The following is a 15,988-nucleotide window of genomic DNA, read 5'->3' as shown; positions in this document are numbered from 1 at the left end:
TTGAATTTACCCTTACTATATATTTTTTTCAAACACATTGAAATATCAGACTTGATGTAAGCTCCATGAATAGGTCTTTGTTTCATTAGCTGCTGTATCTCCAGCAACTAACACAATGCCTGGCGTAGTAGGTACTGAAGAAATATTTTTGTATAAATATTTTTGTACAAATAGAGTACTACTTTCTGGAAAAGAAAATGAGTCTTAGTTCTATTTTTAAAAATTTAGTCATTGAAGCATTAAAACATATCTCTTTATAAGATTTCACTAACATCATAAAAGTATGGATCCTGAGATTAATGGAAAAGCAAGACTGCACTATTTTATTTAAGCCTCTAAGGGCTTTAATTCTGAAATTGCCTCACTATCCATATTATACAATCATATTATACAATTATACAAACATACAATCATATTATACAATCAGTTTATCCATATTATACAATCAACGGTTTCAGAATGTATCATGAAAACTCTCCACTTAATATAGTCATGTAATCATTTTTTATAAAACAGTATTCCCACTCTGGGAGCCTAAAATTACAGTATGAAAAAGTTACCAACAGGAAGGGACCATGTCTTTTACTTCTTTTACACCATTTTCATACAGTGTAGTATTGTTCTGGTCGTATAAATACTCATCCATCGCCTTTACATAAACAGGTACCTAAATAAAAAATGAAAACCTTTCTATTCTTTTGGCAGCCTTCTGGGGGAAGGGAGATGCTCATTTCTGTTACTGATGTTATACTATGACTTTTTTAAAAAAGCATAATGTAGTATGTTCAATCTGAGGCTTAACAGCTAAAACCATTACCTAGGTAATGGACCTTGGGTAAATCACTTCCCCTCTCTATCCCAGTCTAACCTCCTTCATTTTAGAATTTGTAGGTAAAATGATCCCTAAGGCTTCTCTCATGTCATGTGACATTGTGATTAACTTTACTTACCACCTTAAAGAACGTCTTCTACCCTGTGGTAAAGATGGAAGATAATTCAATCCTAAACCCATCACAACTTTATTGACATTTTATTTAAAAAAACTACCGTAAACATTTTAGGAGTGCTTTTTAAGGTATTCTGATGCACACACTGCTCATTCTGACCTAAATAATCCTGGTGACATAATCTTGAAAACGAGGCAGAGAAAATAAACAATAGTCTTAACTCAGAAGTGGAACACTTTGATTTGCAACATTTCATACCAATTTTATGTCCCTCCACTCTAAACTTCCAAAGAACAATAAGACGTACACATAAATTATTTGTAAAAGAACAATGTGAGTGTTCAAGAATGAACATGCAATTAGTGCATGCTACTTACTAATAATTTAACATCTTGATTAAAATAGAAACGAGTGGTCCACATCTAAAGTTTACGTTTTTGGATTCTAGATAGGTAGGATGTAAAGAAATAGAAAAGAAGGTACATTTTCAGAGAATCTGAAATAAACTTTTTTTATTATTATTTAGATCTAAAGTTCTTGCTAGGGGAAAATATAACATGAAAAACTGATCACAATAATCTTAACTAAAAACATACAAGATATAAATATATAGTTATACACAGCATAGTTATAAAAAGTTTATCAAAATGTTAACAGTGGTTATTTTGTGAGACTGAGTAATTTTTATTGGCTTTATAATATCTCCCGTCCAAGTACTAACCAGGCCCGACCCTGCTAGCTTCCGAGATCAGACGAGATTGGGCACGTTCAGGGTGGTATGGCCGTAGACGGTTTTATAGTATCTAAACTTTTTCCATTTTCTACATTTAGCATTGATTTTATATAACAAGGGACTTTTAAACATGTACCCATAGTAGCTTAATTTGCTTATAAATCCTCTTATTTGTAAAATCCTGGAAGAAAAAACTGAAAAAATTAAGAACCACAGATTTTTTGGGGATCTGTTGTTAGTGAGGTTTTTCTCAGTGGGAACAGTACTGGGAAAACAAGACCAAAAGATTCTGGCCCTACAGGATTTAAAAAGTAAAATTTTTTCACAGGAAAAACTAAACAGGAAACACTGTACGATTTAAAGGCACCGTATGTCTTTAAAGTATGACAGTCACTCCATGTCATATTATTCAAGAATTAAAATTATATACATATTCATATACACTTCACACATATACACACATACATGAAACACAAAGCTACAAAACAAAAGAACTGTCAAAACATAGGCCCATGAGAAATTTGTCAAGTTATACTATAAACATACGTTTAAAAGTCCTCTCATAGCAACAATTCTTTTTTAATTAACATCCCTACTTTTTAATGGTAATGCAATCTAATCATTTCCTTAAAAGGCTGAAAGATACGTAACTAAACTTCTCACTTCTTTAAATCTGAATTTTCATAACAGTATCAAACATTCGTGACAACTAGTTATAAAGAACATCCAAACACCAGAGAAAAGCAGCTAAGCATGCTATGGTATATTACTGATGCATAAGTCAACAAAAATGATGTGGAAGTTTCTTTTATAAGCATTGAAGACACCAGTTTAGACTTTTTTTTTTTTTTTTTTTTTTGAGATGGAGTCTCGCTCTGTCGCCCAGGCTGGAGTGCAGTGGCGCGAGATTCGGCTCACTGCAAGCTCCACCTCCCGGGTTCCCGCCATTCTCCTGCCTCAGCCTCTCCGAGTAGCTGGGACTACAGGCGCCCGCCACCACGCCCGGCTAATTTTTTGTATTTTTAGTAAAGACGGGGTTTCACCGTGGTCTTGATCTCCTGACCTCGTGATCCGCCCACCTCGGCCTCCCAAAGTGCTGGGATTACAAGCGTGAGCCACCGTGCCCAGCCCAGTTTAGACTTTTTATAAGTGAAATATGTGTTACAGAATAACAAAGTGAAATATGTATAACAGATTATAGAATTTTTTATAAAGTGAAATGTTAAAGAATAATGTGTTACAAGTATGCCTTCAGAAAATATCAAATCCAATCTCATTTAAGCAAAGAATATTTTATTATTAAAAAACCCATACTGAAGAGTTCATCATAAAGATGTAAGCAATTCAATGGCACAGGAAATGAAGTATAACTGGCATCACAGGAAGAGGCTGTATTCAAGAGAAACTAATTCCTGGGATCAAAAGACCTCTCTGCCTGTTTCTCTGCCTTTTTTCTCTCAGTTAGTTGCTTCTGCTTGCCACTGGTCCAAATTAGCCACTGTTTTGTCTCCCAGTCCATATGACCTTGAAGGTCTAAAACCTATAACCATCTATTTATACTTGTGTTTCAAGGTGAGGCATCAAAATTTTGACTGGTCAGTCACCAGCATATATATTGGCTGGCCTTGAATCTAGATTATAAACAGCCTCTTCCTGTGAGGCCAGGTATACCTGATTTCCTATGCCATTGAGATTGCTTATTAATAAACTCTTTTTTTTTTTTTTTTTTTTTGAGACGGAGTCTCGCTCTGTTGCCCAGGCTGGAGTGCAGTGGCGCGATCTTGGCTCACTGCAAGCTCCGCCTCCCGGGTTCACGCCATTCTCCTGCCTCAGCCTCTCCGAGTAGCTGGGACTACAGGCGCCCGCCACCACACCCGGCTAATTTTTTGTATTCTTAGTAGAAACGGGGTTTCACCGTGGTCTCGATCTCCTGACCTTGTGATCCACCCGCCTCGGCCTCCCAAAGTGCTGGGATCACAGGCATGAGCCACCACGCCCGGCTAATAAACTCTTAAGTGTGATTTTGTTCTTTGTAATAGACTAAATATTAGGGAATATCAAAGAACTACTGTTAATTTTATTATGTGTTAACAGTATCATGATTATGCAAAGAAAATGTCTTTTTTTGGTTAGAAATGCAAACTCAAGTATCTAGGGATGAAATGTTATGCTATCATCCAGGATTTGTTTTAAAAATACTGAGGCAGGCCAGGTATGGTGGCTCATGCCTGTAATTCCAGCACTTTGGGAGGCCGAGGAAGGAGGATCGCTTGACACCAGGAGTTCAAGATCAGCCTGGGCAAAATAGCATAGCAAGACTGTCTCTACAAAAAAAAACAGATATAATAATTAGCAGGGCACAGTAGCATGCACCTGTAGTCCTAGTTACTCGGAAGGATCGCTTGGGCCCTGGAGTTCAAGGCTGCAATGAGCTATGATAGCACCACTGCACTTCAGTCTGGTGTCAGAGTGAGACCGCTGCAAAAAAATACAAACACGGAGGCAAACAAAAATACATAAACAAGTATGACTATAGTAAAATGTTAATTATTAAATTTATATTTAAATTTAATTTACTAAATTAAGGCATACTGAGGTTCATATTATAAGGTGCTCATGTTTGAAAGTTTTCAAACGTTTAAAACTTACTAATTTAAAACTTACTAATTTGAGTCACATTTCAGTTATAAAAAGAATTAAACCAGTAAACAAGCATTTGCAAGTTAACAGTCCTCTCACACATTTAATTTTTTTCCAAAACTCTATGATCAAAAGAAGGCAAGATCCATCCTGTATAAACCTCCACCTCTGAAAGGCAAATAAGATTTCACTAAATGGTCAGTAAAGGTAAGATAAAAAGAAACTATGTTGAGATGATGGATATGTCAATTTGCTTCACTATAGTAACCATTTTACTATCTATATGTATCCCGTAACATCATGTTATATGTATACCTCAAATATACACAGTAAAATCTTTTTAAAGGATTAAAAGTATAGTTTTCCCTATTCTTTATATGCATTTTTCTGCTTCACAGAAAAATAGCATTTTCTTTTTGTACTCAATTGTCATATATTCACACAAACTTTTAAAGACAGAACACCCAAGAAATCACCTAGTCCTACCTCTCACTTTACAAATGAAAAAAACACAAACATGAAACAACCTACCTTTAGGGTTAGTCAGCTCTTTACAAAATACCCTACCACCCCTTTTCTGGAAGTACAAAATTTTGAAAGCACTATTACCTGCAAAGGCAGGTGAAAACTCCAACTGAGTTAAGATCCAAAACTAAAAAATAAAAATTACTGGAGAAATCATCTGCGTCTTATTAATTCAATCAACACTTGTTGGGCAATCATTTTATGATGCCAGAACTTGTTAGTACAAATATTAACAGATATACACTAAGAGTTCATAGTATAGTTTGGGAGGAGAGAATATGTAAGCATAACTACTATCTAATGTGAAAGTACTGTTATTACAGGTAAGCACAAGCTTCAACAGTGGCATGAAGGCTCTGACCAACTTGGACTGGTAGAATATCGACGACTTCTCAAGAGAAAGTGATTCTTGAAATAAGAGGCTGCCTGACAGACGTAAGGGAGGACAATATTCTGAGCAGAGCCTGTGCAAAAAGCATTGCAGTGGCCTGGAGTGTTTGGGAACATGGTTTCATATAGCCAAAGTTATGGAGAGAAGAAAAACAACAGACACTGAGGCTGGAGAGTTAGGCAGTGGATTTTGGATTTTTCAAGTACATTAACGGGAAAACATTTAGAGTTCTTTAACCAAGGACTAACAGTAACAGCCTCCTTTTTCCAAAGTGTAGTTCTAGCAGCAGTGTGGAGGACAGGGTAAAGAGCTGACAATAAATGAGGCTGGGCACGGTAGCTCACGCCTGTAATTCCAACACTTTGGGAGGCAGAGGCGGGTGGATCACCTGAGGTCAGGGAGACCAGCCTGGCCAACATGGCAAAACCCCGTCTCTACTAAAAATACAAAAATTAGCCAGGCATGGTGGTGCACGCCTGTAATCCCAGCTACTAGGGAGGCTGAGGCAGGAGCATCACTTGAACTCAGGAGGCAGAGGTTGCAGTGAGCTGAGATAGCGCCACTGCACACCACCCTGGGTGACAAAGCGAGACTCCATCTCAAGAAAAAAATGAAAGAAAGAAAAGGAGATGTCTGCTGACTAGTAAATATAAAAGGTAATCACCTGAAGTAAGGAAATTACCCAAAGCCCAGACCTTTCCTTAAGTAACACACCCATTTAACCAAATCCACCTTCTTGTTAATATCCTGAAAGACCTAAACATATTTACCAAACGTCTTCCTCCTACACCTCTCTTCACACATCCCCAAATAAGATGCATTTCATCCTCATCCAGACATCCACCGTTTCTTAAACAAATAGCACCACCATTTCCCCAGTTATTTAAGCAGAAATCTCAGACATTCATACCCTTTCTCTCAGTGCACATAGAGACCACCAAGTCTCACTGATTTAACCTAACTTTTCACCACCTCCAGTACCATGACCTCAGTCCAAGGGGTCACCACTTGCCAGGACTGCTGCAGCTGCCTAATTCATCTCTTTCTCCCCTCTAGTATAATTTTACACTGCTACCAGAATTATTTTTTAATGCAAATGTGATGTTATTCCATTCCCTCCACCTTTACTGCTCCTCTCCTGACTTAAAAACCCTGGTGGCTCAGGATAAAAACAAAACTCCTAACTTGACCTACTAAACCAGCACTACATTCATCTTGGCTATTTTCACCACTGCCACACCGACCTCTTTCAGTGTGGTAAATGTTTCACGGTCCCTCCTGCTACCGGATATTTGAACATGCATTTTCCTTTCTTCTTCACCAGGATAACTTTTACTCATTGTTGGAATCTTAGTTCAACTGTGACAGCCTGATCGAAGACCCTTATTTTACATTCTCGTCGCACTATATAGCTCTTCAGGGGTACACTTTATTCTTCTATTAGTATCTATCTCTCGTTAGAACTGCCCCATGAAAACATGGGCTTGTGTTTCACTCACAACTGTAGTTCCAGTATTTATTCATCATACCTGACGTGTAGCAGATACTCAAATCTAATCATATTAGATCCATAATTGAATGAATTTTAAAAATAAATGAATTTGGAAGTAGAAACGCATTGAAGTGGACAAAGGGATTATGTCAAAAATAGAAACACAGATTTTAATTATTAGATATGCATATTGTTTCTGGTGTGAGTAATCATGATGCCACTAAAAAAATAAAAATAAAGCCAAGTGCAATGGCTCAGGCCTGTAATCCCAGCACTTTAGGAGGCCAAGGCAGGAGAATCACACAAGGTCAGGAGTTTGAGATCAGCCTGGGCAACACAGCGACACTCCCATATGTAGGTAAAAGATTAGCTGGGCGTGGTAGCAGGCACCTATAGTCCTAGCTATTCAAGAGGATCACTTGAGTCCAGGAGGTCACGGCTGTAAAGAGCCAAGAACGTGCATGCCACTGCACTCCAGGTTGAGCAACTGAGCAAGACCCCGTCTCAAAAATAAAAATAAAAAATACAGGAAGAGTAGGCTTGGGTAGTAAAAAAGTTGAGATATTTTGAGTTTAGAGTATCTGTGCAATATTCAAATCTAAATAGTGAGTAAGTTGTTTGAGTATGTGCTCTTGACTGACTGTGAAATGTGAATTAAAACAGACTTGGGGGTGTAGCAATACCTGCAGAGAGCAAGGAAGATAAAACCTCAAAACAATGAAATGAACAAAGAAAGTTCACAGAGTGAGATAAATGAAACCAAATCAGAATCTCAGACACATGAGCATTTGAGGAGAATGCCACAAATAAGATAATAAATGGAGCAAATAAGAAAATTAGAAGACAATGGTGTTATAGAAGCCAGAAGAATTGAGGGTTTTTTTTAAAGAAACTGTCGGTAATGGCAAGAGCCAGGGGGAGGTCAAGTGAGATAAAAACTGGAAATGATTAAGTTAGCAATAAGTAGTGAGGGGGTAAAAGTACCGTGGACTGAAGAGAGAATAAAAGGTGAGTAACTGGAAAAACAGTGAATATGGACTATTTTTCCAAAAAGTCTGAATGCAAAGGAAATGAAGGACAGGGAGAGACACCTACTAGAAAGAGTTATGGTCAAAGAAGTACATGTCTGCTTATTTGTTTTTAAAATGAAAGACTCTGGTGTATTTATATGTTAAAACAATGCAGCCAGTGATTGAAAACCAGCGGGAAAACATCTCATGGAACATGGTCTGAGTCATAAGGAATTTTACCTTAGCCAGCAAAAACAGAGGAACAAAGAACCCTGGGTATGAGCAGAGTTTTTCTTTCTCAGGGAAGAAAGTATGGATGTGTACAGCTTAACAGGTGTTACAAGAGGAAGGCACATCATGGAAGAGATCGTATGTCTTACCGAAAAAAAAAAAAACAATCTTTTATTCTGTGAGCAACTGAGAGTTACTTAAAAATAAAGGAACGGAGTAATATGATTAAAGATTACATTCATGTCTTTATAGCCCCAGGCGTTTTGTATAGCCACTGGGAAACATGAAGAGTTGACTGGAAACACCTAAAAATGTGCTAAATATTCATCCAGAGGAGTATTCTCTAATGTTCCCCCTGTGCTGCTTCTATGCAAAGATGCACTAGCTGATGTTGACACTACACGTCCCTTGATCCCTCAGAGAGCTTAATTTTCTTTGTTGATTTATTGTTATGGGCCACTCTCAACACAAGGATTTTGGTTTATTTTTGTCTCTCTCTGATCATTAAGAAGAATCTATTTGAAATTTATTTTAGCATTTTATAAACTTTCTTCTTCAAACTTTTCTACAAAACTGCTAATAGGGGTCAGGTGCGGCGGCTCACGCCTGTAATCCCAGCACTTTGGGAGGCCAAGGCAGGTGGATCACCTGAGGTCAGGAGTTCGAGGCCAGCCTGGCAAAACCCCGTCTCTACAAAAAATTCAAAATTAGCTGGGCATGGTAGTGCATGCCTGTAGTTCCAACTACTCTGGAGACTGAGGCAGGAGAATTGCTTGAACCTAGGAGGCAGAGACTGCAATGAGCTGAGATCCAGCCACTGCAACAGAGCAAGACTCCATCTCGAAAAATAAAAAAAAACTGCTAATAGGTAGAAAAATAAAATGTGTAATACGTTATAAACGGAATTTTATCATGTAAAAAATTTTAAAGACAAAAAAAATCTTTCACATAAAATACCAAGTTTCAAATCTGAAATCTAGGTAAAATTACTTCCAAGGTTTAAACAGAATTTGAAGTAAAGCAGTGTCTACTTCTTTTTCTTTACTAACACAAGAGATCTACTTCAGAATTCATTACATCATCATAAATGCACTTTTGTATGTTAACGACTGTATAAAACAAACTTTTTTTTAATACTGAGGTATATAGAAAAATGTACTGAAATAGTTGGTATCTGCTTTTGCAAAATTGTGCAAAATACTGGTAATTCATCTTCAAGATGGTTGTTAGGTGTATAAAAGAAAAACTATCCAATCTCAGAATGATTACCTGAGTCACTCCTGGAGAAACCATCTCAAACTCAGAATCAAAATAACTAAAATAAACCTACTAGAAGATGACAAAGAATTCTGCAAAACTGTCTTTTAAAAGTCCTTCACTTAAAAAGAAAGTTTTGAATGACTTAGAGTAAGTCAGTTAAATGATTTTTTTCTATCATAAACTAAGCACAAGTAGACTGTACATTCTAAATGAATCTCCTCAGTGTTGAACTGTGCATTTAAATACACAAAGGTTTCCATCAAAGCCAACAATTTACCTTTGACTAAAAGAATATTAAGGAATCAAACACCAAATGTCACCTCCCAATCCTCCCCATTATCTCCATCTTTAAACTGAAACACACAACAAACTATTGGGCATTTAAGTACCAGGCATTCTCTCACAGCAGTGTGTTTACTCAACCACTCTCTTGGCCTAAACCTCCCTTGAAATGAAAAACAAGCCTTTTCCTTAAAGGCCTCCTAAGGGAGGGATGGGGGACGTAGAGAAAGGGCTTCTTTCCTCAGACAGGGGTTGTCTCTCTGTTACACCATCTACACACCTTTTCTGTTTCCCTGGCTAGTCTTATTTTTACTGGCAACACAAAAACAATGTGTTCTATAATCATAGCTGTAATTCTCCAATACCCCCAAAAAAGGAAATACATGAGTAAGTCACTGTGTAGGGCTTTTGCTTGTTTTTTAAACCTGCTTCTCCACTATTATTACTCTCTTACTACAGCAACGTAGCAACTTCCCTAAGGAGAAAACTTCGAACTGTGGACATTTCCTGGCCTAAAACTGGTTGTAAAGGCTTATAAGTCCCTAATGGCAATTTACACATAGTTATCCAGTAGAGGAAATGTTCACTGTAAACACAGCCAATCAAAAGATAAAAACGAAATATTAAAAAAAAACACATCATACAGATTTACATTAAATTATCTCAAGATAATGGCTGAGTTAGGACTTTCCATGATTCCTCAAAGGTTTTCCCCCAGCTAAAACTACGTAAAAATCACACAACTTACATAAGCTTGCAATAAAATACATTCACTGCACCTTCTCTTAAAACCAAATCCTTACCCAACAAGTAGCTCACTTACACTTCTAAGAAATTCGTAAATGCACTAAAAAGCTTGCAATGTAGTTACGCAATATTAATCTCATAATTCCAGAATATATTTTAAATTCCTAAAACTGAAGTTTTTCCTATGGAAAACAATGTAGGTGGTTTTCTCTTGGACTCAACCTTACACAACAATAAAGGATTTAATTTTTTCTTTTAGCAATAGAATTGCTATACGCCTCACAAAAATTGTTCTCATTCAACAACTGAAATACAAGACATAGACTTCCAAAACGGGACTCACTTCACACTTAACTAAAGATAGGAAGGAACCTACTTTTCTATTAGATGTTCACACTCTTTCAGTATTCCTTAAGAACAAAGAAAAAAATAAAAATCTGTACATTTTAACTCTCTTTCCTAAAGTACACTACATATTGACAAGGAAAAGGACCAAAAGCCCCTGCGATTCTTCCAGGATCACCAAGTCAGACTAAAAACTTATCACCGGCAGTACTACAAAAACCTACAAAGTTACAGAGCTGGGTGACACCTTATCAGCCTTCTCAGGATCTGTCGGAAACCGCAAACGTAAAAGCAAAAAAGTCACACGCACTGAAGGTTTCTCAGCAGAGAAGCTCAACTAAAGGGCTAAATAAAAGCACGCGGGTGGCACACTGAAGGCAAGAAGCCCCGCTACTATGAACCTACAACTCTCCGTTTGCGGCTGACGCATCGCTCCTGCCCGCACGCGCCTGGGTCCGTGCCAACAGAACCCGGCAGCCCTCGCCAGGCACCTCCAAGGATTCTCCACCTCCCCCGCGCCCTACACCTGACGGTCGAGTTCTAAACCTGGCGAAAAGGTGAGAAGCGACGCCCTCCGCGGAGCCCGAGGGCCGGCTGCACTGAGCTCTCCCAGGGCCAGGGCAGGGGCCGGGTGGCGGCTCTCACTCCCAAGGGGTCCCGCGCCGCGCGCTAGCCTCCCTGCGCCGCTGACAGCAAGGAACGGGCGACAGACGCAGCTTGCGGCCACCTCCAGAGCCTACTCCCCGCCGCAGCCCAGAGCGTACGCCCTCGGGTGCCCACCCGCCCACGCCCCGCCGGAGCACACCGTGGGCCTCTGGGGCCAAGGACGCGGGCCCGGGCGGACCGCGGCGCGGGCGGGACCGGACGCCCAGGAGGCGCCCCCGCGGGACCGCAAGATGGCGGCGGCAGCGGCGCCAGGGCCCGGCTCCCCTCCGCCTCGCCCCGGCCGGCGCGCGCACCGCAGGGCGGGCGGGGATGAAGCGGGCCGCAGCAAGGGGCAGGCCGGCCGAGGCGGCGGCGAGAAAGCAGCCGGGAAAGGGCAGGCGCCGGGGCGTGGGGGAGGGGGCGCTCCCTCGCGCCAGGGCCGCCGACGTGCCCTCCGCGCCCCCCGCCGTCAGCCAGCCAGCCGTCCGCGCGCCCCACCCCAACAGGGGGTGTCCCCGCTCTGCCTACCTTTGAATTTGAGGTCTGTGGGCGGGTCGAGGACCAGGATCTGCTCGTGCTTCGCCATGGCCCCTGAGGCGGACGCCATCGGAGAGACAGCGCAGAGCGGGGGCGCGCCCGCGGCGGCGGTTTGCTGACTGGGGGCGGGGGACGACGGCGGCGACGGCTCGGCCGAGCTCTAGGACGAGGCCAGGCTCGCGGCTCCCGAGCCCTGACGCCTGCCGCTGTGTCGCCGGTTCGGTGGGTCACCCGCTGGGTCAGCAGCTCCGGGTCTCACAACTGACTCAACCCCACACCAGCCGCCACGGCCACGCGCACTGCGATCCCCGGCGACCCACGTGACGGCCTCTGCGTGCCTACGTGCGCGCCCCGGCGGCCGGGAGCCCCTAGCGTTCGTCCCGCCCTCCAGGCCTGCCTAGCACGGCGCGGGGCTGCTGCGCCTGCGCGCTCGCGGCTTGCCGCGGCCCGGAGCGCAGCCCAGCTGTCAAGGGAACGGGTGTGGAAGGAGGCGGGGCAAAGGTCCGCGGGACCGACGCGATGCGCAGCGCAGGGCTGGAGGCGCAGTCCTCTGTCACCTTGAGCTCCGAGTACGGAACTAGAGAAACTGCTCTGGCAGCGCATCACACACTTTCAAGTAGGAATGCCCAGTGGAAGGGACAAGTAGTAGTAGTAGGGAAACACCCACTCACTACAACTCCCGGCATGCCCCCTGCGGGGCGAGGCCTTCGCCAGGGCCTGGCCGTTTGCGGCCCTGAGCGGTGCTTGCTGGGAACTGTAGTAACGGCTGTTTATGGGCGGAAAGGGGAGCTAGGTCCGTTGGAGGCGAATAGGGGTGGGGCTCGCGGACGCTAATTTTGGCTCTCAGAGCGCGTCTACTTTGCGCTAAAAAAGGAAAAAACTTTTGAAGACTGAAACGAGGCCCCAATGTTGGAAATATATTAATAAAATCTGCCCTGTGGAGAACAGGCGGGGTGGGGCGGGGGGATGTGTTCGTTTGCTCTAATTCTATCCAATCCTCTGTTGGCAGGGCTGCATTCCCTGTGGTATCCAATCCAGCCTCTCCTGCTTCTGAGTTCTCTCTAGTGATGCAAAATCAGATAAGGAAACACACCTTGTGTAGGAAGCAAGAGGAAATATGACAAAGCACACAGAAACTAGAAATAAAAGTCAAAATCTACACCATCGAACCCAAATAATCTTCTTCAGTTTTAATGATGGACTCAAACCAAAACAGTTCTCACATTCACATGTTAGAAACTAACTCCATCTGCATCACTTACGATAGGCTGTAGTAAACTGAACCAAATGAGAAAAATCCCAGCAGCAAACTTGCTGACAAAACTTTAGCCGATTGCCAGGGTAGTCCGGTACAGGAACGTCAGATGAAACCAATGTGCTGTAAATAAACCTATATTGTATTTTATGATACGGTTCGAATTTAAATCCCTAGGTAGCGCCACGAAACAAAAGACATATTGATGCTACTGCCATGGAGCAGCACAGTTTGTCTAGAAAATAAACGAGACGAAACAACAGTCTAGACATAGGCACCAAGTCCGAGTTTTCATGTGCGATCCAGGTATTAAGAGTCCATCCAGGAACAGCCTGCTGGAATTGCTAGCCTGGCATTCACAGAAGATTGTGACACCCAGGAGGAATATGTCTTCAGCCATGAAGTTCCTGGGAGTGAGACGTGAAGCCAGCTGGATTTCTGGGTTGGGTGGGGACTTGGAGAACTTTTCTGTCTTACAAGAGGATTGTAAAATGCACCAATCAGCACTCTGTAGCTAGCTAGAGTTTTGTAAAATGCACCAATCAGTGCTCTGTAAAAACGCACCTATCAGCGCTCTGTAGGTAGCTAGAGGTTTGTAAAATGGACCAATCAGCACTGTGTAAAATGGACCAATCAGCAGGGCATGGGCAGGGATAAATAAGCCAATAAAAGCCGGCCACCCCAGCCTGCAGGGGCAGCCTGCTTGGGTAGCTTTCCACCTTGTGGAAGCTTTGTTCTTTTGCTCTTCACAATAAATCTTGCTGCTGCTCACTCTTTGGGTTTGTGCCATCATTTCTTTCTTTTTTTTTTTTTGAGATGGAGTCGCGCTCTGTCCCCCAGGCTAGAGTGCAGTGGCATGATCTCAGCTCACTGCAAGCTCCGCCTCCCAGGTTCACGCCATTCTCCTGCCTCAGCCTCCTGAGTAGCTGGGACTACAGGCACCCGCCACCACGCCCAGCTAATTTTTTTATATTTTTAGTAGAGATGGGGTTTCACCGTGTTAACCAGGATGGTCTCGATCTCCTGACCTCTTGATTCACCTGTCTTGGCCTCCCAAAGTGCTGAGATTACAGGCCTGACCTAGTGATCCACCCGCCTTGGCCTCCCAAAATGTTGGGATTACAGGCATGAGCCACCACGCCTGGCCCGGGTTTGTGCCATCTTTAAGAGCTGAAACATTCACCGTGAAGGTCCGGGGCTTCATTTTTGAAGTCAGCAAGACCAGGAACCCACTGGAAGGAATCAACTCCGGACGCAGGAGGATAGAGTGCTTAAGTAGTTTGAAGCATATTCTAAATTTACCTTTTCTGTGATTTCTTTCTATTCACAAAGTTTATTTTGAAATGTCGATTATCATTAAGGTAGAATACAAAAAAAAATTGTATGTTTATTAAAATGGGGGTTCAAGTTGTTTTTGTTTTTGTTTAAGAAAAAAAAAAAGCTAAAATTGACAATCAGTCCAAAGGATAGTGTCCCACATAGGTTTAGTTGTGAATTGACAACCCTAAAGGCCCTCACAAACTCCAGTTTTTTGCCAGCCTAAGAACTCTCGTCCATGGGCCAGCTAGCCTAGGCTGATCCAGTCCCTCCATAGCTGGAAGGACACTTCTCTTACCAGAAACCATTTGGGAAGCCCCTATGTGCAAATAGTCAACTAGCAGAATAGCATGTGGAGGAAATTCCCAGGAACTCCCCATGGGAGGATGAATGATCGCCCATTCACTATAGATTTAATGGGAAGCCTGAATTGGATGTATTCTAGTTTCCCAGTCTATATTATTAAGAAATCTCTGCCCATTTGAGTCATCTGTTGTTGGAATCAACTGTTTTTTCACTTCTCAATATTGCTTCAAAAATCGTGTAGGTATAGTCTTAAAACATATAAGAATGCCGGGCGCGGTGGCTCAAGCCTGTAATCCCAGCACTTTGGGAGGCCGAGGCGGGTGGATCACGAGGTCAGGAGATCGAGACCATCCTGGCTAACACGGTGAAACCCCGTCTCTACTAAAAATACAAAAAATTAGCCGGGCGTGTTGGCAGGCGCCTGTAGTCCCAGCTACTCGGGAGGCTGAGGCAGGAGAATGGCGTGAACCCGGGAGGCAGAGCTTGCAGTGAGCCGAGATCGCGCCACTGCACTCCAGCCTGGGGGACAGAGCAAGACTCCGTCTCAAAAAAAAAAAAAATATATATATATATATATATATAAGAATTTAAAATTCTGATATTCTAAGAATATGTGAAACATCTTGGGATTAATCCCCTATTCGTATTTTAGAGCATTAGTTTAATAATCACTGAGTCATTTTGAATCATCTACTTCACATCAAATAGTGCACTATTTAAGTGGTTTGTGCTTTGGTATTTATTAGTACCTTTCTTCCAGCACTACAAACTTTACAAACATCGTCACACCCTACTCAGAACAACTTTATAACAGTTGGCAAGTGCCACTTTTGTTGTTAAATATGGAAACGAAAACACAGATGACAGCATCTCATCTTAGTAACAGAGCTCAACTATGGGCAGGGGGTTGCCCAATGTTCTATTCTGTGCATTTTTGCTCTTCCCAAAGCCACAATAAAATGACAACCCACAGTGATCAAGGCAACAATTTAAAATGTAATTGACTTACCTATTGTTTAACATTTAAGCTAGGAATAATGAACCATGGGACCTATGTTCATTTTGTTTGCTCTTTTTAGATTGGCTAATGCAGCACAGAAAGGGCTTAAAGTATTAGCAAATATATATACTCCGGCATATCGAGCAACCAAATTTTCATGAGTCTATAGAAGTACAAACGCTTTGAATATTATTTCAACCTATTTGAATCACTAATAGTATTCACCTTTGGACAAGTTCTCTCTTATGGGCTTGGCAAAGATTTTTTTTTGTTTCCAGTACGGATGGTATCAAAGTACTTATACCCCTCTCCTTCTCCATAGTTA

At 42.0% G+C, this 15,988-nt stretch overlaps 1 protein-coding gene across 2 annotated transcripts in view; it reads right to left on the bottom strand.

Moving 5' to 3' along the window:
• Positions 1 to 12,151, bottom strand: part of VAPA (VAMP associated protein A) — a 44,136-nt gene extending 31,985 nt beyond the window's left edge. For both annotated transcript variants that reach the window (XM_030810766.1, XM_030810765.1), the window contains exon 1: positions 11,777 to 12,151. In XM_030810766.1, the coding sequence (XP_030666626.1) occupies positions 11,777 to 11,855 (79 nt within the window). In that variant the 5' untranslated portion in view covers positions 11,856 to 12,151. The remainder of the gene's footprint in view (positions 1 to 11,776) is intronic.
• Between the last annotated feature and the right edge of the window lie 3,837 nt (positions 12,152 to 15,988).

Source organism: Nomascus leucogenys, chromosome 4 (assembly GCF_006542625.1).
Source record: "Nomascus leucogenys isolate Asia chromosome 4, Asia_NLE_v1, whole genome shotgun sequence".
In the NCBI taxonomy this organism is placed as follows: domain Eukaryota; kingdom Metazoa; phylum Chordata; class Mammalia; order Primates; family Hylobatidae; genus Nomascus; species Nomascus leucogenys.
The sequence above is the reverse complement of the archived record's forward strand: the minus strand, read 5'-3'. Positions and strand labels throughout refer to the sequence as shown.